The sequence below is a fragment of the Tympanuchus pallidicinctus genome, unplaced genomic scaffold (assembly GCF_026119805.1).
Source record: "Tympanuchus pallidicinctus isolate F22 unplaced genomic scaffold, pur_lepc_1.0 scaffold2, whole genome shotgun sequence".
Classification (NCBI taxonomy): Eukaryota; Metazoa; Chordata; class Aves; order Galliformes; family Phasianidae; genus Tympanuchus; species Tympanuchus pallidicinctus.
The window spans coordinates 43925177-43952020 of NW_026294721.1; the positions used below are offsets into that span (position 1 = coordinate 43925177).

Consider the following 26844-nt stretch of genomic DNA (forward strand, 5'->3'; position numbering starts at 1 on the left):
GGTTGTGACTAATTCCTGTAGTAGCTGGGATTTTCTTTTAGTGTTGCTGTGCTGGGGGTGGGGGATTGGAGCTGGAACCAGATGAATTGTAAGAGGTGAGCAGCAGGAGGGGGAAGTCTGTGACTTTAGATCTGTCCACGTGCACAAAAGCTGAAATTTGGGTAGAGTGCAAAAACTGCTTCAGTTTCTTCCATAAACTTGTCAGCTCCACTATGGGCCTCCCCTCCCACCACCACCACCAACTATGCCTGCTGCGTGGCTGGCAGTGGGCCAGGCTTTGCCATAGGTGTGCTTAGTGCGTAGAGCCCGGGTCAGGCTTGGAGGTGTCATGCTGTACTTCTTAAAAGTACTATGATCAGTTAATCCTTTTGAATCGGTCGAGCCTGCATAGAATGCACACAGTTTTGAGTGTACCAGTCCAAGGCGACCCTTGTCCGGTCTGTGTGGGGCAAAACTCTTGTTCCATGGCTCAGAGCTGCAGGCTGCTCAGAATAGATGGGTCACAGCCACCGAAGCATGTCTGGCTAACTAGAGGGACTGCACGCAGAAAAACCCTTGGGGTGGGAGAGGAAGAAATTTGCCTGGGGTGATGGTGTTCGGCATCCGCTTGCTGTCTCCTACGCGTGTCACGGGGGACGGAACTCCCTTTGAGCGTGGCTCCGGCGAATTGTGCAGCGGCGGTGAGTAGCTCCGGCCGTGTCCGAGCCCTGCAGGGGATGCTAGCGGTGGGATGCGGAGCGTCCAGCGATGTGCGGGCAGGCGGCTGGCTTCCTCCGGAGCCGCCAATGAAACGTGAAACCCCGGGCTGCGTCTGAGGGCCGGCCCTGGGAGTTTGCTCCAGCCTCCGGGCTGTGCGTGCACGCATCCGCAGCGCGGTCGCTCTTCCCAACTTCTTGGGCTGCTTCCTTAGGGACGGCCGGAGGGAGCCATCTCCGAGCGTTGCCAAGGGGGGAAAAGGAAAGCAACTTGGAAGTGCGAGCGGGCTAAACCCGGCTGTCACGGCTCCCCACTTTGTCTCGGGGAGCCGCCACGCTTATGGGGGAGAGCATCGACCCCGCTTGTAGAAGGTAGGAACCCTCGTGTCGGGGAGCTGTGGGGCTCCCGCTGGAAGCGGGGCAGGTAGGGCGGCTGTGATTTCTTTGGAGTGGTACAGCGGGCAAACGACTGCTGCCGAGCGGGCAGAGAGGCGGCAGCTGTCGGTGCGTCCTCGATGGCTCTGCCCTGCCGAGGGGTGCTGCGTTCCGTGCGCCTGGCTGTACGCTGTTCTTCTCAGCCTTCCCCAGCAGCACGCCTTTCTATCGCTTTCGGGGGATGCGAGCGAAAGATGTGCGATCCTACTACTCGTGGGACTCGGTATCAAAAGATCTTTGTGCGTTCTGCCATCCCCAGGCTAATATTAGTCCTTGGATTGGCGATACTCGCCTTAACATCTTTTCTCTTTCGTAAATGTCTGTAGTATAGCTTTCAGAGATAACAAGCTCACTGGTGCAAACTTACAATGAGCATTTTAATTGTAATCGCCCACGAGATAGGGAATCTTCAGTGGATTTTAGAGTTACTAAGCAGATTTCTTTTTAAAATAAAGCAGCAGTTTTCTTTTTTCTTATTATTTGAGATGTGCAGAACATTTACCTGTTTGTTCCCAGTAATGTGCATGCAGGCTGTAAGATAAGGTTTGTTTTTTTTTGTTTTTTTTTTGTTTTTTTTTTCAGCAGCAAATAAATTGCATGTGGTGTTGGAAAGTTTGCACAACAGAGAACTGGAAATAAGCTGCATGGTCTTTTTTGGTTAGGTGCCATCGTCCTGTGTAGGTAGAAATAAGAAACCAAATTAATTCCTTGTGTGAGCGTAGAGGCAATACTCTGAATTTGTGTAATATTTATCTAAATTGTGTTTGTGCTGGGGGAAGACAATAACTCCTATTAAATCAACTGTTATTAAGCTGTTAAGTGCTTCAGTGGTGGTGTAGTTCTGTACCTGTATGGTGACATTCATTCTGTGTATCCAGGGATTAGGTTCCCCTTAGGTGAAGAGTTAAGGGAGGGCATGTTACCTATGTAAGGGACAAAGCAAAGTGCCAGAATTCCCTCCTCCAGAAAAACTGGGGAGGGACTGTTCATAAGGACGTGTAGCAACAGGATGAGGGGAAATGGTTTTAAACTGCAAGAGGGTGGATTTAGACTAGATATCAGGAAGAAATTCTTTACTGTGAGGGTGGTGAGGCACTGGAACAGGTTGCCCAGCAAGGCTGTGGATGCCCCCTCCCTGGAAGCACTCAAGGCCAGGCTGGATGGGGCTTGGAGCAACCTGGTTTAGAGGGAGGTGTCCCTGCCTACAGCAGGGGGTTGGGACCAAACTTCCAACTCAAACCATTCTATGAAATCAGCTAAGTGCCATGTGGAGTTGCAGACAAAAGGGAAAAGCAAAGTTTGATCTCCCATTCCCATGAAATTCTTGTGTTGTGGCAGGCTTTGTTGTTGCAAAAAGTATCATCCACTGTGTGATACTGTGGGTTGTGTTAAAAATAAATGTGCTTAAAACTCGTGTGTCTTCATGCGTGATGCCTAAAGTTGTCTGCTGCTTCTTTGATTTGCTGCCTTGTTTCCCAGCTGTGTTTTTCTTTGTTTGGACTTTTCTCTGCTTCTATTCCTAAATGAGATAATTCTGAAGTTAACCCTACTTTAAGTACATGCATGCACACAAAAGGCTAAGTGTGTGAAGGTGGCTTTAAGTGGTCCTGAAGATGGGATTCAGAGAGACAGAAATGGAGATCCCTTCAAGAGAATTGCCTCCCAGGTAATAGGTTGGGCTTCTGAGGAGGCTGTGTCTTGAAGTAACAAGAAACAGAAATCCCCTGTGAGCTCTTGGTGCAGCTATAACACATAGCAGCTCTCAGGACCTCTTCAGCTCCTGTTGCTTGATTCAGTATGTGATTTTTAAAACACACTGGGGAAAAATAGAATTGTAATTCACAGTGGGTAGATTGAAGTGATTTGCATCCTATTACACTTAGCTGTCTTCACTGCAGGCTTCTTGGTGTTTATGGTGACCGAATGGCCTTTAGAAATATGCTTTCTTCCTGGAGCTGCTGCTGCTTTGCTTTATACACATTAGGTGGGGGAGTGCTTGACCTGAGTTTCTTTTTAAAAATTCCTGGTGCAGATTGTGGCAGTTAAACTGTAGCACTGGGCTGGCATTTGTTTGTGAACTCTCCTGTGGGTGAACACACTGTAAGTTAGCTGTTAGACTTGAAGAAAAGTGAAGGATGTATTCTCTTTAAATTGTCAGAATTTTTTTTAGAAATGGAAAACCCAATTCTGTCAATGTGCTCTCTGGTTCTTTATTCCTTGAAATGCTTTCCAGTTCTCTGAAACACTCTTAAACATTTGAATATTCTCACTGGAGGTGATACTTTAGGTGCAGTCCTGCTGCAATATGAAGATTTATTTTTGCAATTTTTTCTGTCCTCATTAAATTACCTGATGGTGATGCTGGTGGTTGTGTTGAGCAGACCCCCAGCACTGTTGACTGTTGTCAGTTCTTTGCCACTCGTGCATCTATTGAGTAAGAATGCACAGATTGGTGGCTGTCAGCTGCCTTTCCTGTTTGTCTCTAGCAGCTTCCCTGCTACTTGTCAGCTGCACAGTTCTTATTTCTACTTCTAAGCCACTGGCTAAGCAGTGAAATAAGCAAGTTCCCCTGAGACAGCAAACCACCTGCACTGAGATAGTGTCTCATTTGCAGTCACGGTCTGCAATTTACCTGTTAACTGTTTGAGCTCATTCTGTTTGTCTAGCCCAACTCTGGTTTTGTTAGGCCTTTCTGATCAAAATGCCACTCTTCACTGGGCTGGGGGTATTGAAGGAGCATGGTGCTGTTAACTTGAATGAACTTGTTCTGATCACTGCAGTGTTCAGTTACAGTTTCATTTAGAAGGGCTTCTATGTTCTGTGGCCCAACAAGACCAAATTTCAACAACTCGTGTTGAATTCCTTCAGCAGTGTTTATATAGCTTCTTGCAATAAGATACTTTTTTCCTATATTTAGTTCTGTGCAGTTAAGTGTCACATCAGTTAGGAAGACTGCATCTTAAGGAATGATGTTTTTTGTGTCTTTTGCTTCTAAGAATTAACTGGGTCATTCTAAATGGAGCAGACGTGTGAAGTTCTATAGAAGCTAAAAAGTTTGATTGGCGTCAGGAGGGTGAACAGGCAATTTTATAGAATAACAGAATCATAAAATCATTAGGGCTGGAAATGTTCATCCAGTCCAACCCATCCCCACCATGCCCAGTAACCATGCCCCTCATTGCCACATCTCCACGGTTCCTGAACACCCCCAGGGATGGTGACTCCACCACCTCCTTGGACAACTCCTTGTGCCACTGCCTCACCACTCCTCCTAAAAAGAAACGTTTCCTGGTATCCAACCTGAATCTCTCCTGCTGCAACTGAAGGCCATTCCCTCTTGCCCTATTGCTGCTTACCTGAGAGAAGAGGTAATATTTCTACCAGTACAGGAGCCCTAAGAGGGGTATATCTAAGAGCAGGAGTGGTGGGTTTGCAAGAAATAGGAGGTAGGACTGTGTCCACGTAAGACTTCAAGTATAATTCAGATGCACAAATACTTGCTGGAAAAAGTTGTGGTTAATAAGGGGAAAACCTAGAGTTAAGGGGTAGCTAATTGAGAGTGACATCTTGTGCTTGTGTTAGTTCTGCTTGCTACTGAGACCTAAATTTTAGCCCAAGGTAGCATGCTGGGCCACAGGGATGACTTTTGCCCGTCATAGCTGCTGTTTGTTGTCACAATTCTGTTTTGTTTGGAAGTTCATTAACTGGGAAAAAAATAACCTGATATTTTTGCTGCTTGTTTGAAGAAGCTGAATGATTGCAGCAGGCAGCTTGGCAGAGACCCTTGCTGTCCTGAATCGCTTGCTGTTCTTCAGTGGGAAATGCGTGGGCATTAGGATGGGTAGGAGCCTTTATTGGTTTGAAGGATGTTGAGAAAAAAGTTCATGTAAATCCTTGTACCATAAGGAACTTTGCTTTCTATGATAGTTACAAGGTGTTTGTCCACATGAAGTCACAGCAAGCAGTATATCAGTTCTATAACTTTGATGTCTGGGAGTTTCCTCTAAGCCTCTGGATGCCTAGCTACTCTCTAGGCACGCAGACCTGAGTGTGTTGTTTTCTGGTGGCTGTGCGTGGAGCTTTTTTTTGCCTCACAGCCACAACTGAGATCAAAACCCTGTGTCACGTGCATGTGAAGTCACTGTGGTTATCCACTGCAAAGTGCATTGCGCAACACAAAACATGAAATCTGGATGCTGGAGAGTAGCTCTGTCTCTGGCAGCTGCAATATTTGTGCAGCTGCTCCCACAGATTTTTCTTTCTTTCCCCTCCTCTAGGTTTTTTTTTTTTTTTTTTAAAGCCATTAAGATAAATAAAGGTGTCAGAAGACCTATTTTGAGGCTTGGAACAGCGATGCAACTGATTTTTTTTTTTTTTTTTTTTAAAAGGACTGGGAGTTCTTAGGCTTGCAAGTGAAAAACCTGCTTAGGTTCTGCAATTAGTGGAGCTGAAAGGAGTCACCTAGAATGTGAGATTTGCAGATGGGCTTGGTGTTATGATGCTCCCTGTAGTATTGGGGACCTTAATCATCAGCACTGCTGGAGCACGTGGTATTTTGAGTTGAGTAACTTTGATGTGAAATTTGTCAAGTATAGAAGTGAATGGGAGAAGTCCTGCTCAAGAAGCTTAATTCACTAATAGGTCTGAAGTTTAGCCAAAAATAAAGTTTTGGAAAGAAAACGTAAGGCAGTGCTGCTATTACAAATTAGTAACTGTTGTAGGCTAAGAATGAATTTTCTTTTTTTGTATGGGGAAAATACCCTTCAGTACTTGCAGTAAGACAGGTTTACTTGCAGTGCTGTTCATTCTATTATTTATTTTTAAAAATAGTAAAAGTGCACGATTTTGTTGTATGGCACTCCAAACATTTGAAAGCTGCATTTAAAACACAGTTTAGATAAAAGTCAATGAATTCATCTGCAAGTAAGCAATTATTAACGTGGAGAAGGACTTTTAACTGTTATGAAACGTGTCCTCATTACCACAGGGTTTCAGAAGCTTGAAGCCCAGATTTCTAAAATAATTTAATGCAAGAAATGTTAGCTTGGTTTAGGTTGTAGCAGCTATGGACTTAGATGCTCAACTCTGAATGTTAAAAAAAGAAAGGGGAAAAAAAAAGCAAATGGAGAGTGATAATCAAAACCATGTGATTTCAAGTGAGTTTAATGGCTCACATGCTTGTGCTCTGGGCAGTAGCATGGTTCAAGGGCGATAGCTGTAAAATATGAAGCAAACTAGTTTTACACTTGAATGTGTACTGTCATGGGATGAAGAGTTTCATGTACAGCACTCAAAATTGGGTCACTCCTTCAATTTATGAAAAATAGCATTTAAAATTGCACATATTTGTACAAGTAGAGATCAAGGTCTTATGCTAGCAGGCTTTCCTAGCTTGGGTTTTTCTGACAAGGGACAACTGAATTAACAGCAAGAAGCTGTAAGAAGGCACTGCTACAAGTCATGGCTTGAAATACTGAAAGCTGAAGGTAAAAACCATTTATCTGTTTGTAAGCGAAAGGGACTGGGTGTTTTTGGGTTGCTCCATTAACTGTTGAAGCTTGTCTATATGAAAGAATCAGAACTGGCTTTTATGTAAGCTAGTGAAAGTGGGAAGGCACTGTTAGTTTACATGGTAACGCAGGAGTAAATGGGTATAGGCTATCCATGAGTGAACTGGGATGCGAAACAAAGGTTTCTTACGGTCAGGAATTCCTGACTGGGGACTGTGGGGAGTGCAGTGTGGGGAAACATTACAGCAGCTGTTTTGACAGTGCTTTTTCATTCTGGAAGTAACCATGGGGCTAGCTTCAGAAGCTGTGTTTAATGATTTGGAAGGTTGTGCTCTCTGTGCATGAACTGATGTGAAAGAGCAGAATAGTCCCTTACTGCAGGAATACTTCACACGTGATGTGCCAAGATGAAAATACAACCAGCAGCGAACCCCAGTCTTGCTTGTGGCAAGATTTTTTTCATTATTTTCCTTTTGAGGGTTCTGTTTTGTAGAAGGTCAACCGTGAGTCTGGGGAGTCTGGGAAACCTGACTAATTCTGAAGAATTTACAATATCCCAACATTGATGTTGCAAGCAATTCTTGCTTGCTGTGGCAATTCAACTCTGATCTGGTCAGCTGTTACTTAGGATTTACTACATGCAGTATCAGCTGTGGTGCTGCCCTTTGCTGTGCAGGACTCACACGGGAAAGGGACTAAAGCAGCCAGTTGAGTGTGCGCCACATGGCACGTTCAGTGTCAAGACTATTTATCACATAACGAGATTAAGCTTTCACGCAGCAGAGCTGTACAATGCAGGCTCACAGCACCCGATACCTGCCCTTGGCAACTGGAGAACTGCAGAACAGGAGTTTAGCATCAGGGTGATCCTCTGCTAGCATCAGAAGAAAGAATTCTAAATGCCGAGGCTCCCGTCAGATGTCTGTACCTTATTTGATGTTGTCACTCCTGGGACGCTGCTTCGGAGGTATTCATCGCCTGGTGTGAGCAGAAAGGCTTTGAGACGTGAGTTTTTCTTTTCTTCCTTTTCTTAGGGAGTAATAGAAAATGGTGTCATTTCTAGCCACAAGGGCACGTTCATTATTGTTGCTCCATAAGTGTACAGAAAGTAGTGATGAAATAGTGTACGATACCTAATGGAAATAGCCAGTAAAAGAAATAATTTCTAGTCTGTGCCATTATACCAAGCACTGAATGAGTCCAGGGCAAGGAAACAATAATGAAAAGGTCATGCTGCTACAGTGGCAGGAGGAAAACTGGAAGAATGGGCTGTGAGCAGTGCTGCTGAGGGATACCAGCAAGCCTGAGTGGCATTTCAGCTGCTTTTCTGAGGATCTGAAAAATGGGCAGGTGTCAGAAAGGCATTGCTGTGCACAGGTAGGGCAAGCAGAGAACTGGTCCGATTGGCTCACAGGCTGATGGTGCAGCTGGACTGTGGGCAGAACAATTGGGTTGTGCTGATGCATGCACAAGTTGAGGTTTGAGAAGCTCTTAGCTGAAATGTGTCCCATGAGAACTGGTAGCTCTGCTCACCTTTGTGGCAGTGCAGGATGTCATTAAGAAGCAGAATTCTCTTGGGTTTTCAGCTTGGTGTCCTGGCCAGGCTGATGGCACTCTATATGGATGAAATGAAACTTTGCCTTGGGTCTGTCATACCTCTCCCTTATAAAGGTACTTGAAGCTTGGCAATACATCTCCTCTTATACCAGAAGTTATGCAATGTATCTTTGTACAGTATGGCTCTGTATGGGGCAGAGTAGAGGCTGAGTGTGATATTTGTGATAACACCTTATTGTGGAGTGGCCTGATTTCATTTATTTGACTTTTTTTGTACTTCTTGCTGAAAAAGTCCAGCATGTGAAGTTTTATTTGCTATGAACCTTGGAGGTGCCATGTGATAGACTGCTCTGTCTGACAGACCAGGGGGCTGTTCAGTTTCTTCTGCCATGTTGCCTTAAATAGCATTTTAATGTGAATATGAAGTTGCATACCTTACTGATTCATGGCCTCATTGCTCCTTTCATCCCTAGCTGGGGGTCAGAGGTTCCTTGTGAGGTATGGTTTGTGTGCATCTTAGTTAATGTAGCCTTGAAGTACTCAGAGTGCTGTGATAATTCCCATTAAATGTAAATCTTTGTGTCCCAAATAACTTCTATTTGTGTGCTACCAAACTCTATGAAGTCCTATTCTGTAGTGTGCCTGGCACACATCTCCTCTTCATCTTGAGTGAGAATTTCTGTTTTCCACTGTTTTTTGTTTTTTTTTTTTTTTAAAGTGATTAAGTCTGGGATGAACAGGTAGATGAGATGGGGTAACAGAAAAACAGTACAACAACTTTGCTGAAAGAATGGTCCCTTTTGGCCCATTTTAACTGTGACATACAGAATAAAACTGGGATATGGTAATTAAATCTTCTGATGAAGGAATTTCTAGGCTAGCCAGACAATTACCTATGTAAGTTTAGTTGGCTTGGGATTCTCAACAAGAATTACTTTTTTTGACTGTCAGTGAAACCTCCTCGCCTGATACAGTAGAACTTCAGGATGCTGTAGGTGAAATTGTCCCATCTGCTGTTCCTCTTCTACCTATGTTCAGAAATTACGCTGTTCACAAATTATGACATGCAGCTAGAAAGGCCTGCATTTATCCATGCAATGCTCTTGAGTGTAGGTCAGTAGGTAAGATAGAGTAGGTTTTGGTTAATGTCAGTACATAAGTTGTTCTCAGTTGTGATCTGCCTTCTCATGATTTCAGGGAATGGAGTGTTGCACACACTTGCGAGTAACTGATGGTATTTGTGGAACTGCCTAGGAGGATGGAAGCCAGATAGCAAGCATATTTAAAACCTTTCCTTGAGGAAATTGCTGACAGCTTCAGCCAGCACTTCTTGAATGCTGGCAGTGGTGTAACAGTGCAGGTAAAAGGATTTGTGCAGACTAAAAGGTGTGAGCTCACAAACTACTGAGTTGTCACAAGGTCTGTTTTAGGTCAGTGTGAAGATCATGGGTAGGTTTAAACATAGGAGGGGCTCAAAGACAAGCTGAGAGTGCTTCTGCGCACCTGGAAAATACAGTTTGCTGTGGGTTTAGAAGCAGGCAGGAGCACAGCTTCTTTGGCATCTAGTTAGAGGACTAACAATGACTGGGTGGAAGTCTTATCACAAAACTGAGAAGGTGACTTATTGGAAAAAAGAAATCAGTGCCAAATAGGCTTGTTAAACAAGCTTTCTGGCTGTATTTAAAAGCCAGAAGACTTGAATGGCTCTCCTAGCTGTGCAGCCTGGATGCCTAGACACATCACTTGGAAACTGATAGGATCAAACTGCTTGCTCTGGAACTCACTGACAGCAGAACAAAAAGATGATGTTTTTTTGGCTAGTTTGTCATTTGTATGATTTTTCAAGGCTCTTAAGGTAGGAAAAAGTAAAATACTGTGGAAATCACGACATGATCCTGCAATTTCTTCCCCTTTTAACCAGCCTATTAAAATCTTAGAGAGCTCTCTAGAGAGTATCTTTATACTGCAACTTGTGATATGTTTGGTGGTGCTGAAAGATCTCTCAAGAAAGAGACTGTGTTTTTGCTGGAAGTTGATATGAGAAGGGAAGTTGATATGAGAAGCCCAGGTTTCTGTCAGAAGGTTATTGGTTTCCAGCAAATGGAAGGCAATTATTCCCTGTCCTGGGACAACAGCACACATGAAGGGGCTTGGGAATCCACTGTAATGTTAGGATGACTGGTTGGTTTAGCTGTGAGTTTTGTGAAGCAGGGCATGGAGATGGAGGAATTGGAGAATTTTCATGAGATAGCCTGCTGAATGTGGCCTCTGAAGTTGCAGTGGGCAGTAGGAAGTGGGGGGGGGGGGGGGGGGGGGGGGAGGGTAAAGCCTCAGTCCTACCACAGAGGTTAGTATTGAATTCACTTCTTAAACAGGTTTTTCTCAGCCAAGGAGCTCACCAAAAGGGAACAGTGATTTATTTATTTTCCTGCACTTATTTTTGTTTGTGGAAAAGTCAGAGCTACTTTGTCTTGGAGATCCTGAAGCTGTTGCCCAGGTCCTGTTGCTATTCAGTTTCTGCTGGTAGCATCTAAGCTTAACTTTTGCCTTGTGAGTTTATTAGTACTTTATTAACATTTTTGCAGCTAACAAATGGAATCTACAGATGTCAGGTTGATGTATGATGCTGTGTTGCTGTGTGTTTAGCAACAGGTACTTCTTGATAGTTTCTAGAAATGTTCTTCTCTATAGCTTTAGCATTTTTGTGCCCATCTATCTTCTGTCAGCTTCTAGTCTGTCCCATGTTGCTGAGAAAAACCCATGGTTTTGCCCCGGTTGGAAGGAGATCATAGTCATAGAATGGCCTGGGTTGAAAAGAACCACAATGATCATCTAGTTTCAACCCCTTGATATATGCAGGGTTGCCAACCACTAGACCAGGCTGCCCAGAGCCACATCCGGCCTGGCCCTGAGCAGAAGTAATTGGGTGTGATGAACAAGTAGGGATCTACAGCTTGGCCATTGCCAATTGGCTGTGGGATGTGAGAGAGGTGTTACAGGCAGAGCAGGGTGCTGAATCAGTGCCTCTTGAAGCAGTGCTGCTGAACTGTTTAGACATACCTTATTCTGTGTCTGTACAGACAAGATGTGTAAATAGGATGATGTCATTGATAGGGGAAAAATAAGTCTGTGGAAGAAAAATGAGTAATTGCCATGGTTCTCTAGGCTTTCAAACCCCTTCAGTTTACCCAAGCTGCACGTCTTCAGTGTGTTTGCTTGCTGCTAATAGCCATGCTTTGTTGTTGGGCAGCACAAATGCCTGTATCTGTGCAGCTGTTCAACTTTGTAAGGCATTTGTGGGAAGGAGGTGATAAATGTGAACAGTCTGCAAGTGAATGATTGCAGGAAAATTAATTCTATCAATCAGAGTACAGACACGGGATCATGTTATTGATCACAAATATCAAGCACAAGCAAGAGCAACTCTAGATTTTTATCTGACTGCTGAATTCAAGAAAACTTTGAATAGCTCAGGGTGGCACTTCACAAAAATGCTGTGTTGGGGTGGAGGAACAAAGAAGTGAAATGAATTAAGTGATTACAGATGCTCCCTGCTGCAGTGCCTTGTGAATTGTCTTCAGTGTAATGGCAAGCTGCTGAACTTGAAGCTGCCAGTTCTTCTGAGCAGTGCCTAAAATGAAACCCTCTTTTTAGTGGGTAGTCCTTAATTTCCTGTTCTCATTTTGTGTATGTTGCAACATTCTAAAAGCCATACAAATAGGTTTAAGCATAGCAAGTTGTGAAATATGTTGTGAATGTCTCACTCCTTATTCAGTAGTAATTAAATCAGAGCTAAGGTCTACAGGATAGCTTTGTGCTTTTTTTGCATAGTTGTGCTAGTGCTGCTGCTGTGTTCTACAGCTAATACAGAGAAGCTGTTCTTCAGAAATGTTTTGCTGTTGTTGAGATACAATAAACTTTTCCAAGGTTTTCCAATGGCTAAATACGAATGCTACTATAACAGATAATTTCTCATTCTTCTGGAGAGCCAGATTTTCATTTGCCCTTCTGTGGCTGTGCAGAATTGGCAAATTTTGAGTAAATAAGTAAAAAGTTATCTTGTGATATCAGAAGGCAAAGAAGTTTCCAGGTGTACATGTCTTCATAGGCTACCTACAAGCTGGTGCTCATTGCAGCCCCTGCCTACAGTGGGCCAGAGTAAATTATGTACGTATTCGGGGAGCATACCTGTGCATCAATAGGTTTGGGATGAGCTCCATGATCAACAGCACTTTGCTGGAACTGTGGAACATCCTTTTCCCTCACAGCAGCTCTTAGCATGGGGCTTGAAGCATTTGCCCCAGGTGTGGCTGGTGACATCTTGGCAGCTTGCTTGTGGCAGGGATTGGGTTCAGTGCTCAAAGATGTTTTAACCTGTGCAGGTTTGCTATCGTCATTGTAAAAGTAATTTTGACTTGTGTTTTTTTCTTATCTAGGCAATAGAAATAACTACCAGTGAGGAGTACTAAGATGCTTTGACCTGAACTGCTGTGTTTTTATAACACTGAAACCGCATTTAAAACTGTGATCTTGATGAGAAACCATGCAAATCTCAAACCTCTGGGAAACTTAAAAAATGGGCTGTAGCAATACTGGGAAATCGTTTGGTAAACAGTAAAAGAATCCTATTTTCAGAATATAGATGTGTTTATGTATGGGATCATCACAAAAGCTTTGGGTTTTATGGTATTGTAGTTGTCAGGATTATGAAGTTGTGTGAATATGATCCAGAGCATTTTGTTTAGTCTGTATATGGATGAAGGTGGAACATGGAAAAAGTAACCACACTTGTGCTCACCATGCCTGTGTTTCTTGCTCTGAAGCAGTGGAGAGATGTGGGAGGGTTTTTGCTGACACATGGAGCATGGTTTTTATTTCTGAGACCTATATGAGGCAGTGTTTGCTTGCTCGCACATGCTGTGGGAAGATGACTCCACTGATTTATAGAGCTGCCAATGGACATGGCTGATGTCCATCATGTCTTCATGAGCCACTGCCTTTCCTGCCTCAGTGCATCAACGTTTGTCATCTTCCCCTTTAAGTTGTTTTCTTCTTGCTATTTGGACCCTCTAAACATCTGTGGAATGTTTTGTATTCTTTTCTTGGCTGTCACGGCCTCAGTACAACCAAAATGCTCATCTTCATTCCTCTGCCCTGAGTGCCTTCCAAGCTGTCTTTGTCTCCAGTGAGAAAAATCAAACACCTCAAATAAGCTGCTAATACGTTGGTATGATTTATTATTTTTCAGATTGAATTGGAGAGCAAGTTTGGAAATAATTTGTTACATATTACTGCTGTTAGGAAACAGTAATGGAGAGAGATCTATGTCTACTTTATATTCCTTTCAGACTATTTTAATTGGAGAAGACAAAATGTGTATTCAAAATGTGGATTTCTTGCAAGCAATAGGCTGAAATAAATGTGTCATTTGTTCTTTCAGTATCAAAAGTGATTCCTGCGCTTCTCTTGAGGATCAAATAATCTTTTACATCTTGAAGTTACACTACTATCCAAGAACAACAATTTTGTCAGGATCGAAAGGAAAACTCTGGACTAAGTCTGAGCTGTGTAAAATGTTTAATTGCTTCCAAATGACCATATTGTTTAGGGATGTCAAAACAGCTTGTGAAGGCTTTGCTTTGCAGACTGAAGCTTTAAATGTTTGCATGGAATAACCTTCATTGCAGGGCTGCTTGAGTGAAAACTGGGGCCCTGAGGTGCATTCTTGATGGACGCTTCTCCAAAACCCAGATATGAGATCTCTGCTGGGGTACCCCAGGCTCTGCAGCAGTTTCTCAGGAGTGTTATACTGCTGTGAGAGCTGCTTGTGCTCTTCCTTCTTCTGCACAACTATAACTGTACATCTAACTGCATGGAGGATACTAGGGCAGCTTTGTTTTGGAATAATGTATTTAAATCTATTCCTTTTAAAACATTCTTCATCTTGTGCTATGCTGTTTATCGTGGGCTTTTTGTTTTCACCAGCAAAAGCTTGACTGTTCTTCTGGAGTATTTTGTATTTCTGCACTGTAATTCAAAAAAACTCACGATTAGGTTTTCACACATGCAATACACATTTGCCAGATAGAAGAATGGAAAGTCATGTTGAAAATATGTTGCTTTCATAACATCCAGATGTGTCTAGATTTCCTTTTGTCTGTCCATTGTGGTGACATTTTCTCAGTTTCCTTCTATTTCTCTTTTGCTTTGTGTGGTTCTCAATTGAGTAATAAAAGGGATAAACCGTGACTTAGTCCTTCACATTAAGCGTGACATGGGTACAGGGTCAGATTTCTGCCTGCGTGTTCCAAGTATAAGGGTAGTGTTCTGTCTGCATAGAAGATGCATTATTGAAACTGTTTGCCACCATTTAATGCTGTTGGTTTCCTATTTCTAGGAGCCATGCAATATTCCTTTGGGTGTTGTTTGCAACAGGGCTGGTCAACTGCTTTCTTGAAGACTTTTCCCCCCAGAAAATGCTCATCTGTGTAATTGTGACCAGTAATGGTCACAATATATATTTTTAGTTTTAAATTAAAATGAAGTTGCTTGTTTTTCAGTATGTATTGTAAAACAGTATCTAATGTAAGTAATAATACCCTGCATTGAATTTTCATGTATTAAAATATTTCTGAAATCACCGATTTTAATGAAAAGCAGGACTTGAAATCAAATTTGAAAAGAAGATATTAAGAAATGTGCAGGGTTTGGAATGTGAAGCTGAAACTTCAGTTTGGATTGGTTGGAGTATGTTCATAATTGTACTCTAATAACCTTAAAATGGTGCTATTCATCTTCTCAGAAACTGTTATGTGTAGTTGAGCTTACACATGAATTTGGCAGTAAATCGCACATACAAAGATTTATTGCCAAGTATCAGCATCAAGCAATAAACATGATAAATGTCTATTTTGCTTTTATAGCTGCTCATTTAAAATCGTATGTAAAAATTGCCTCTATAATACTATGGAAAAGCTATCTGCTTTTTTTTTTTTTTTCCTTCCTGCTGTCTCATTCTCTTCTAGGCTGAAAGAGCTGGCTGTAATGTTCTCTCTATGCTTTGAATCACCTCTTGTGATTTGTGTGGTGACGCACTGGTGGTAGACTCTGGATGTGTAGGGTCAATATTAGGTTGGTTGTTAGACTCGTTTTGTCCTTGCAAAAGCAGATCTCTTCAGAGAGGACTTGATCCTTGCTCTGTGATGGATTCCGGGTTGAACAGACAATGACCAGGCTCTAAGATTGATGTGTGTGTTTTGTTCCTCAGTTTCTTTGTTGTATTCATGTTTCTATCTTGCAGAATTTGTTACCTGCAGCAAATATCACAGGGAAAGCTAACTGTTTTTCTTGAGTACCTTTTTCAGACTTCTACTAAATGGTTCATAAGTGTTTCAGGGTTGGAAAAACAATTTAAAACAGGGAGAGGCTGTACATCTTTGTGTTCACTTTTGTCCTGCACATGATTTTTCAGTGACAGGTCCATTGGAAAAAGTCTTTGATGTTGACCCACTTCTGCACCTGCTTCTTCAAAAATCTGTGCAACTGTGACAGTGGTAATACTGTATATTGCTACAGGGTTGCAAATCAAAATGTCCTCTGGGTATTGCTGACGAATCTTAGATTGTGAGACAGGTTCATTTTTAGCTCATTTAGTGACTTCCTTGGGAAAAACAATCCATTTTAGTGTGAACAGAAGGACTCTATTACACTGTCCTTCATGGTGCCATGTTCTATGTCTTAACCTGATAGTTGAAACGTAGCCATTTGTCCATAGGTAAAAATTCCATCTGTGGTAAAACTACTGAGAAGTGTACTTTGAAAACTGCTTGTAGAAACTCAATTTAGAGCACTCTTCTACCTCTAGCACAAAAGGTTTAAACTTCCTGTGCAAAGGACCTTGCAGACAGGCCATCTGCTTACAGTGTGTGTTTTTTAATGGTATGAGCACCAGCAGTACTGCAACAGGAAGACTTTGCTAACACCCAACATCTTTGGTGTATATCTGTGTGTGTGTGTATACATACAGAAATCATGTCATTGTGTGAAGAGTTCTGCATGGCTAGTTCAGTAACCTTCTGGTCCTAGTTCTATTTATCATACTCTGGTCAATAGTCCTAGTGAAGTATTTAATACCATTGGAACACCGAAGTTTTTGGTTGCATGAAAATCCTGTGGTTAATTGTTTATCTTTAAGCTCATTTGCAAATCTTCTGTGACTCTTGAGCCAGAAATGGGTGCTCCTTTGAGAATGTTTCAGGCATTTCCTGCAAAACACCATCTTGTTGTGTTCATAGGAAATTTTAAAACAGGCAGAAAGTAGCAGAGAAAGATATCACATGCAGAATTTACATTCTACTTTGGAACATCCCAAGTGTTGAAGCTGCTGACTGCAGCAATCAGAAGTTATGTAGCAATGTATGTAGAGAATTCATGTTTCTATTGTGTGATTATTCAAATAATTAAATGAGCAAAGATTGTGAACTGGTGGCAGAGATGGAGGAATGCAAGGGCTTGGGTCTTCAGTTGCTCTTGATTAAGTATTTTGTAGTCTTTGGTGTGTCTTTACAGTGTTGGGAAATTGATAGATATGGTCCTTTGGTCTTGAGTTTCCTGGGGCTGCCAGCACTTAGGTGTACATTCTTTCCCTTTTTGCCTAACTTCCTCTCTTTGAAGTAGAGATCAGGCTTCCATTGAAAGCAGAAGTTGTCCAGATACATGACACGCAGATATCTGACTTGGAGGGCACTTGAAAGGCTTCTATTACTTTCTTTTAACATTTCAGACTCATAATATCATCCTAAATCACAGTACAGAATGAAAGCACAGTAGTAGCCTTCTAGAGCTCTTTTGTGCTGCAGAAAGCTTAGTGCTTTATGTACAGGATCTCTCAAGGCCCGGCTGAGATTTCAGCTGCATTGTCTTCCATATGTTTGGAAAAAAACCTCCATCATCTGTGTCCAATTTAGCAGAGAGCTGGAATGCCGGAAACATTTTCATTCCTGATGAAATATAGCTGCATGTTCACTGTAAATGAAAGCATTGCATTGGAGTTGTTCCTCTGTGTGCACAACAGAGGATTTCCACACTGTAGCTTCTTTTATCTATTTATAGGTTATGGTCCACATCTCTGCATTGTGGGCTGAGCCTGGGGGTGCAGTGGGCTGATGTCAGAGCTACTAGTTGTGGTTCTACTCAGCCTATGTTGTGTGGAGGAGCTCACTGTTGCCCTGCTCCTTCTGTATGCACCTGCATGATGACCTGATGGCCATGATCTCATGTCCAGTGAAAAAGCATTTGATAGATTTTGATATCTTTATATTGTGTGTTTGGACTCTTAGACTGGCCTTGGAATAGATTAGAATCATAAATTATAGAATCACAGAATGGCCTGGATTGAAAAGAACCACAACGATCATCTACTTTCAACTCCCCTGCTATGTGCAGGGTCACCAGCTGTTAGACCGGGCTGCCCAGAGCCACATCCAGCCTAGCAATGTAGATGATACATCTGTGTTTGAATCCTAGTCACAAATAGCAATTCAGTTTAATTCATTGTCATTTCACTGAAGCACGTGGCAAATTTCGCCATCCTAAGAGGCAAGCTTCTCCAACAAGAACTTTAAGGATTTCAGAAGAGTTGGTGCTGCTAAGCATTGCTGTGATTTTTGTATGCATTTTTCCAGATATCTTTACCACCTTATTTCCAGGGAAGCCGAATGCAGTCAACAAAATAAGTCTAACATCTGTCAGCTATGCTTGACTGTTTCTCAGCCTGCTGAATCTGGATATTTTATGTCTAAAGCTATTTTTGAAACTTTGGGAACTTTCTAGGTACTTGAATGTTTTGTTAAGAAATGCAGCATCTGGGATGTGTTGATGCTTACTTTTACTATTGAAATGGCACCAGTAATCTTATGTCTTCAAAGAGACAATACTGTAAAATAACAAAAATAGAAATGTGAAGAAAAAGTAAAGGATGACTGTTCTGCAGCCTCACAAGCCAAGTACCAGTGTCTATTTTTCTGGAAAATGCAGTTGTTGCAGTCTTTTCCACTGTTTTCACCAGTTGGTCTAGCTTCAGAAAAAGTCAGCTTGCATTTTGGCATTCGTGAAAGACTAAGTACAGTCTTGAACCACTGTGTCTATGGGGAGATATACTGAAAAATCTTATTCAAACTTGTATCTGTTCTGATAAAACTTGGTGTTTAAGTCTACGTAAGGGACAACTCAAGCAGGTATAATCGAGACAATTTTCATAAGCAGAATTGTCTTCTACAGGCTTGCTACCAGGGTATTTCACTTTCTAACTTGGAGGAACAGCAGAATGAAAAAATAATCCAAGTATTCAGAGGATAAAAAATGATAGCAAACAATCTGTTATCAGTGAGACTGTATTGCTTTGTAATGTCTAGTGTTTGTTTTTGTTTTTTTTTTACTAGTGCAAGTTTTCAATGAAATATAAGATGCATTCCAGACACTCAGTACTTGAAGCCACTGCTAGTCTACAGAGTTTAGGACCCCCCGAAATGACTGTTTGCCCACATGTGCACAATTGGCGTGCCTTCCCTCCTTCCTTCTCTGGTGTTCTCTCTGAAATTATGAGCTTACCACAATCTAGTGCCCTCAGGGTGCTGCTCAGGGTGAAAGTATTTGAGTTAAAATCCCTTACGCTGGCCTTTCTGTTTTCTGTTCTAAAGGTTGGTTATACAGTTCTGTGGGAAAACTTGCGCATAACGTACAGTTTTAAAATAGAGGAAGTCACACCTGAAACTTTTACCCATCTCTACTGTGCAAGATTGGTTTATGGAATGATCTGTGGTGCTGATGATGGCACTTAGTAGTCACCTCACAGAATTCATACCTTCCAAAACGCATTGTGTTTTACAGAAACAAATTCTATATTCATGTGCTTAGGCGAGTAAGGGAGCTGCTTGAATTTGTGGGGTACTGATTTAAACTTCTGGTGGGTATCCTGCACTAATAAATGCATTGTTTTTGATGTGCAGGATGGCATTGGTACATGCTACAGATAGCGTAAAGGTTGCAGGTGTGAAGAAATTGGATCTTCCAAAAAAATTTTTGCTATGACAGTTTCGATATTTGTAATAGATGAGAGACAGAAAACCTCATTATTTATTCTGTGAAAGAAATTTGACTCGGTCCTGTTTTTCTTCAACAGTGACCACCAAAGAGATGGGAAAAATGAGATAGCAGCTCTCAGCAGTACGTACATGGCACTAAAAATCCTAGAGTGCAATGGCTCTGCAGTGAGGTCTAGGATATAAGTTCCTGGTTGCCTTGACTACAGCAGTGTGAAATAGCAAGGCCCTCTGGATGTGCTTGGTAACCTCCTTCCCCTTGGGCATGCTGATACTCTGTTGTACAGATCAAGACTTATAAAGCTCAGTTTCTCCCTGCTGTGCAGGGAGTTGGTAGGAGAAGGTAGATCACGCAACTTTATGCTTAATGTTGTTTTATGCTGTTAATGAGCTGTCATTCACAGCAGGGGGGACCTTATGTCCCCCAGATAGCTCACCACTCTTTAAGGAGGTGCTGAACAAATTAAGCTACGTAAATATGAATGTCCTTGGCCCACTCCTGCAGATTCAGGACCTGCTGTGTTTGTGGTGGTGTTCCTTTGTGTCTGTCTGGGGGTTAATGCAACTACTTTGCTTTTTGCAGCCTACTTTGAGAGTCGAGGCTGTGTGTCCTGAGGCTGGCTTAGGAATCACGGAATCAGTCAGGTTGGAAGAGACCTCTAAGATCGTTGCCCAAATGTTAACGAAGATGGGGATACTGTGAGCAGGGAGCTTTACTGGAAGGGGCAGCACTGAAGCTTTTTTTTTTTTTTTTTTTTTTACTGAAACAGTTTAGAGGGTATGAGAGTTGGAAATGCTTCCTGCAATATATGAAGGATTTTGGAGTCTGTGTCTTTACTGTAAATTTGGTTTTAAAGAAGTGAAATGTTAAGTTTGTATCATGCATTAATGCTTTCCTGGGCTGAAGGTGGAAATACCAACTAGAAAGTAACGGTGCTTATTTTGTTTTGGCTCATTCTATGGAAAGACATACATATGCTTTTAAAAATGTTGACTGTATTATCTCCAGTTCTGTAGTGTGGAAATTCATCAGTATGGTTAATATTTTCACATGACAGAGGCAATTACCATTCGCATAAAACTCTTCTGAAAAGCATTAGAGCTGTAGTGATTCCTGCTCAAAAGTAAATCTATGCTAAGTTTAGGTCCTGCTGAGGCTGGCATGCAGGGAGAACATAAACATTGGCTCTGCTGCTGAAGTGAGTAGGAATGGAAGGGGCTACATTCCTGAGTGTGCCAAGCCTGAGCCTTTGGTTCTGATTTGACCGAATTTGTGGTCCTGAGACCGTGCTGCAAAAGAGGGTGGGTGCTTGGTACCTGCATACAGTCCGTGATGGCTTCTTTGCTGTCAGCATGCTTGCTTGCAGGCACGCTGCACATGATGTACCTGCAGACATGTGCCCTTAGAGCTGTTCTTGGGATGCTGTTGGTGCAGGTGCAAAGGGGACCTGGTGATTGCACAGGAATTTTCTCTACCTAGTTGTGGAGCATGCTTCATGCAAAAGGGGAGTAATGTTTACTTGACCTCCAGCTTTTTGCTAAGGAGCAAGTGAGTTGAAAGCATTGAGGAAGCAGTCAATTGCAGTACATCTGAGAGGAGGTTGCTGCTGCTGCTAACAAACTAAATCATGTTGGTTTTTTTTTTTTCCCCTGCTTGCATACCTAGCAAATGTAATTGCAACATCTTAATTATCTTGGTCAGTTTTACAAGAAACAAAAGAAGCTCCAACTGCTGAGAGTAGAGAGGGACAGCATGGAAAGTTGTGTTGGATTTCTTAGCAGAGCATGCAGCCGTGTTGCTGTCTGAGAGCTTGCTGACTTCAATTCCCAGATGCTTTTGGCTGTCAGTCTTTAAGAACAAAGAGTAGTGCCAGATATTTTTTTATACTTTGAGGGATTATGTACTGGAATCATGTTTGGACTGATCTCTTAATCAATTCCTTTTTGTAAGATGATGCTGTAAATGCTGAAGTATTCACTAGTGGCATGTGCAAATTATGTTGTTTTTAAGCTGCCCTTGTGATCACTCTCTCTATGTAAAGTATGAAGCTGTAAACAGGATTTGGGGTTTTTCAGTGTCAGATGCTTGGAGGCAGTGTAGCTCATTAGTTGGGAGTGACATCTGGGAGCTGGAAGGTCTTTTTGCTCTTCCAGATGCTGCCTTTGACTTGCTCTCTGACCTTTTAGCTGCTCAGCATTTCAGCCTGAGACTTGCCAACTGTTCTGCAGCTCTCTGCCCGTCTTACATCACTTGACCCTTCAGCTACCAGAGGTTCTTCTCTATCTATTCTGTTTTGTCTGCTTTTTCAGATTGTAACAGATGATCTCTTGCAGTATGAATTTCTCTGTAGTATCAGAGAAAAGTCTGTAGTACAGAGCAAGTCTGAAGCGGAAGCCCAGGTAGAATCCTGTAAGATGTGTGACCACTCTGCTTCCTTCGTACCTTTACTTTCTCTGTCACACTGGCAGCATCAGCCTTATCTTGCAGCTGTATGCTCCAAAGTGAGGAAAAACCTGTGTGTGTAATAAGTAACCTGCAGAAACATAACAGAGATGGTGTTAGCCTTTCAACTTCCTCTGTAAGCTTTCAAAACTCTTCTTAGTGCTGTGCAATTACTGTTAAATCAGACTATTTCAGGCCATCTGCACTTGGGAAGAGATAGCTATAGACCAACTGCATGCAAGTATGTGACAGTTTTCTGAGTCTTTTATAGATGGAGTCCATCTTAACTCGGAAATAGTCAGCCAGATTAGGAGGTGTGGTGGAAAGAACAGAGTTGCTTATGGTTGTCAGTGGAGTGTAACAGACAAAGGGCTCTTAGTTGTATAGCTTTGTTGTGCCTCCTGCTATTGCAAAAGTGGTGGAAGGGTAAATATTGTCTATCTGAAGATTGCATCAAAACAATAGAAATTAACCTTGAAACAACTGCCCAAAGTACATTATGGTACTAAGCTGTAATCACTGAGCTGCAGCAATTGCTTTGCTGTGTGTAGCAGGAACTGAAGGATTCTGGGAACACCCAGAAAGACATAATCAAGTTACCAAAGTACACTCTCTAGTAAGAAAACCAATATGACTTTGCTGCTCTGTGGAGAAGAAATGCATTTTGGCAAGTAGAGAAATTATGCATTTAGAAGTGATTCAGAGCTCCCTTCAATGCTGGCTGCAGAAAGGACATAAAACGAGTGGGAAGAGGTTCTGATTCATTAGACCTTCATTTACCAGAATTTTGTATTAAAGGCCATGCTTAATACCTAGACACTACCTTTACTTTGCTATTTCAGCAGCAACTGTAGAGCATCTGGCACACTTGAGCTTCCTGTCCACCAGCTTTCGATGAGTGCTGTCCTGAATATATTATGGCATGTTTCTTGATATTCTGATCCATTACGTGATTCTTGTAATGTGATTTTGAGATGTCCCTTAGTGGCTAGATTCACACAAGAATGGATGCTGCTGGCCCTGTGGATGGTGATAGAGGCTTGCTGGTGTCCAAATCTCATTTATGTGGTTTATACAGGGTGTATCTGAGCCAACACCCACCATAACTACAGAAGCTATATATGCATACACGGAAATTGATGTTTGCAGGTACTATTCCCTTAGGAATCCTAAGAGAATTTGCTAACTGATATTAATTGTAACTTGGTAATATTTGAATGCATTCAAATAGTCTTTTAAAATTCTCTAGTGCTGTTTTATTTGTGCTTTTTATAGTCATGCTTGGGTCTGTATAAATAAACTGCATACTTAGAAAAGTTTGTATGCTGAATTCAACCTAGGTACTGAAGTATTACATTTGACCATGAGCTCAATGTCTTGGCAAAAGTACTGGCTCCTTCTTTTTGAGACCAATCCCCAAATGCACTGAGGATTGATGTCTTTCCATTGGCTTCACTGGACTGTGGATCAGGCCTTCTCTAATCTGATACAGCTTTATGATTTTGTCTGGCTGAAGAATTAATTATGTAGGCCTTGGAAGTGAATTATTTCAAGCAAAATATCTTCAGCCTATCCCTGATAAGACAAACATAAGAATGGGGAATTCACAGCCAGATGTTTGTGATTAGGGCTGCTACTGCCAGTAGCACAAAAGGCACTCAGATGTCTCAGGAAGCCTACTGGATACAAGAATAATGTGTGTTCCAAAGGTGTTTGGAGAGCCACTGGCAAGTGCATGGCTGCAGCTTTTGAATTAAGTACAAGGCAGGAATGTTTCAAAATCTGTCCTTGCTGTAACAGAACTTGAGAGACTCTCCTTGCAGCGTAAAAATGGTTGCTAAGCAGTAGTGGAATGTCAACTCTTTGAGTATTTTTTAACCTCTTTGGATGTGTTTTCCTTTTGTACACAACTGATGAATAGTGCCTGGCTTGAAGTCCCCTGATAGGAAGAAGTAGAACAATCTTTTGCTGCTTGCAGCAGCTGCTCACAAATGTGTCCCATGTTGCCTCAGAGATACAGGTGTCTTCAGATGTAGTGCAGGATAACTGCTGACTGTGTTTTCACTCAACAGTATTAAAGTTTTTATTCAGGCAGACCAAACACAGAAGAATCAAAAGGAAATTCTGTGCTTGGAGGCAGAGCATTGTACCTGAAAGAAGCTGAGAACCTTAAACTTAGACACTTTGCTTATGCAGCTCAGGGGAAATAAACAGAAAGGAACCCAAAATTAGACATTGCTTGGAAAACTAGCTATATCTCATTTAAGTGTTGAAACACTGAAACCCAGTTGTATATAGCACCCTTGTGACATAAAGACTTTTATGATTTTTGGCACACAAATGTGTGTACATTTAGATGGCAGGTATTATATAGCAAAAAATGAGTCTGCTGTTGATGGAAAATCTGAGCCTTTTGCAGGATATCTCTCAATGCCCCTGGTGCAGAGAAGTAAATTCTGTGCAGACTTGGGGTGTTTCCCAACAGGAGAGAAAGGGAAGCAGAATTGTGTTAGGCCAGAGGAGGTGGTTGGGGCCAGCGCTCTGGAGCTTCTCACCTTGATTTGTTTGGGTCCAGATAGACCTTGGCCTGCAAAGTACAATGTGTGGTTGGATGGCAAGGGTGGAGATGGGTTACTGGAAGGGAAAGCTGGTGCAACTTTGTGTGCTGTGAATGTGTTCTCTAGGCCATGAGAAATTTCAGAGAGAATAAGATCATACAGCAAACCAGGGTTTCCTGCCAAATGTATCTTGTTACAGTCCTGTGACTATTCAATGTAACTGGATTTGTTGTGTTTTAATGACTTTTCCAACAATTTCCTGGCAAAGGGCTGAGATTCAGTGGGAGCTGCCCAATTCCATGTTTCAAGTATTCAAGTATCAAGATACAAGTGAGCAGTAGCTGAGAAGAAATGCTTGCCTGCTCTTTGTGCACAGCACCAGCACAGCCTTTCTGCTTGGAGCATGGGGAATGGTGGTACTGATATTGATCTTTGAGCCAGTGCAGTGAGCAGGGCCGAGGCTGGAATGTTCCTTGTATTTTAATTTGCTCTTTCAATGTTCAGGCAAGCCTGAGAATGTTGCTTACAGCCAGCCAGGAGTGAATGGATTGTGTAGGATTTCTTTGACTCTGGTCATTATTTAAGCTGGAGGCTGGCCAAGTCTACAGAGTTTACTCTGGCAGAAAGTGCAAGTTGCATTTCCTGCTCGGAAGATGAGCATGAGGAATATGCTCATTCAGTGCTTGAAAACGTATGACTTTCTGCCTCATCTCATGGGAGTGAGAAGGCTTGGAGTACATTGGTATAATTCCACACTTTGTCATATGTTATTTACATACTGTTTGCACCTTGTTGTTCTCTGTGTTGGTGCCAGCACCCTGATATTACTGCAATTTATTTTTATGATCTTGGTGTTGAAGCAGCTGTAAAAACAACTAGTGAAAGTGAGCCAGCTGCTGGAATTTCTGATTCAGTCTGGTCGGTAGTAGGCAGATTCTGAAAGGAAAGGAGAGATGGAAAACAACAAATAAACTTAATCTCATGTCTAAATATAATAATGTGTAACAAAAATGTGTTGGGTGGATGGAACTAGCTACTGAAGAGAATAATTTCACTGATAAAAAATATGTCGTTTGTATGGAAAGTGTCGAAGTATAGCATATCACATTAGTTTAACAGAAATCTTACTCCCACATGTGAGAACTTAGTGCTTGTAGAAAGTTGTCTGTCTTGCACCTCATTTGTTTTAGTATTACGGAAATACTTTGGTATATTTTATCAACAAGGAGATGCACATCAATTAACACTTTGCTTGTCTAGCTAAAATACAAATACTTAGCACATGTACAAGTGTCAGTACTAGTGCAATGTGTTTGTGGAATGAAACAAAAACCTTTCCCCCAAGTGGTAAGTTGGTTGTAACTTTGGTCAGACTCCTGTTTGTCTGGGGGACCTGGTTTCCTTAATATGGCACTAAGACAAGTAATTACCTAAAATTTTCTTTTAGTTCTGTTTGGAGGCTGGCCTAAGTGGCAGCAATAGGTCAAGCTGGCTTGGGTTTGGTGTGTTTTTTTTTTTGTTTTTTTTTTTTCAGGGATGCAGCAAGGAGCAACATGTAGTCCAAGATGATCATTTTGGTAGTGCTAGGATAATGATTGGGCTTGGTGATCTTAGAGGTCTTTTCCAATCTAAATGATTCTATGATTCTAATCTGTGATAAATTCCAGTTAGGGGGATTGGTTATGTGATGGGATATCTAATTATTTATTGTCCACCATACCTGGAGATTAACTTCATTACTTTACTTAAAAAAAAAAAAAAAAAAAAACAAGCTGGATTATCCGGTAAAGATATGTCAGATAATGGTGAATGAGGCGTGGGTAGTAGGAAGCATCCTGCCTTCTTTAGTATGAAGTTGTACTGTCAGCTCATTGCTTCTTACTGCCCATAATCCAGCAGTACTAACTTTGAGAAGAAAGCTGATGTCTTCCTCAGTGCCAAAGAAGGTATCTTGCACCAGCTGAAAAAATCTTTTGTCTCTTTTCTGTTTTTTCTGTAACAACTAATTTCATCATTATTGCATTCTTTTGTAGCTGGGTAGTACTTGCTCAGCTGGAGGATGCCAAAAACCTGTCAAAAACGAACAGGTTACTTCTTGACTTGTGATCTGACTTCTTTCTCTTTTCCTCTTCTGGGCAGGAGAGTTGCTCAGACCCAGTATGGACGAACACAATGGCTCTGTGGAGATGCCCCCAGCAAGCCAAGGGCGGCATGGCACCATCAAGTGTGGATGGCTGCGAAAGCAAGGAGGCTTCGTTAAGACCTGGCACACACGCTGGTTTGTTCTCAAAGGGGACCAGCTTTATTATTTCAAAGATGAAGATGAAATCAAGCCACTGGTAAGTGACAGTCCTAAGTTAACATAAGTGGAGTTGTCATATTTTAAGAAACCTCTCCTTTTCTTTGTCTCTGTAAAACATGAGGTTTTGTGAATGCAGAACTGAGTCAGGCCTTGGCAGTTGCATGATTCCCCATATGATCTCTGAAGTTTCTTTTTCCCGGTCAGGTTTTCTCATTATAGCGTTTTTAAAGGGAAGTAGTTCAAAT

The 26844-nt window shown here is 41.9% G+C and overlaps 1 protein-coding gene across 3 annotated transcripts in view; it reads left to right on the top strand.

Annotated features, from left to right (window-relative positions):
• The first annotated feature begins 581 nt into the window (after positions 1-581).
• The window catches only part of ARHGAP24 (Rho GTPase activating protein 24), a 156201-nt gene continuing 129938 nt past the window's right edge, over positions 582-26844 (top strand). Inside the window, exons 1-2 of one of the 3 annotated variants that reach the window (XM_052681494.1) lie at positions 582-680; positions 26437-26636. In XM_052681494.1, coding sequence (XP_052537454.1) covers positions 590-680; positions 26437-26636 — 291 coding nt within the window. In that variant the 5' untranslated portion in view covers positions 582-589. Of the gene's footprint in view, positions 681-721; positions 1068-6535; positions 6617-26436; positions 26637-26844 lie in introns of those variants that run through there. The other 2 variants (XM_052681495.1, XM_052681496.1) reach the window with 2 other exon arrangements.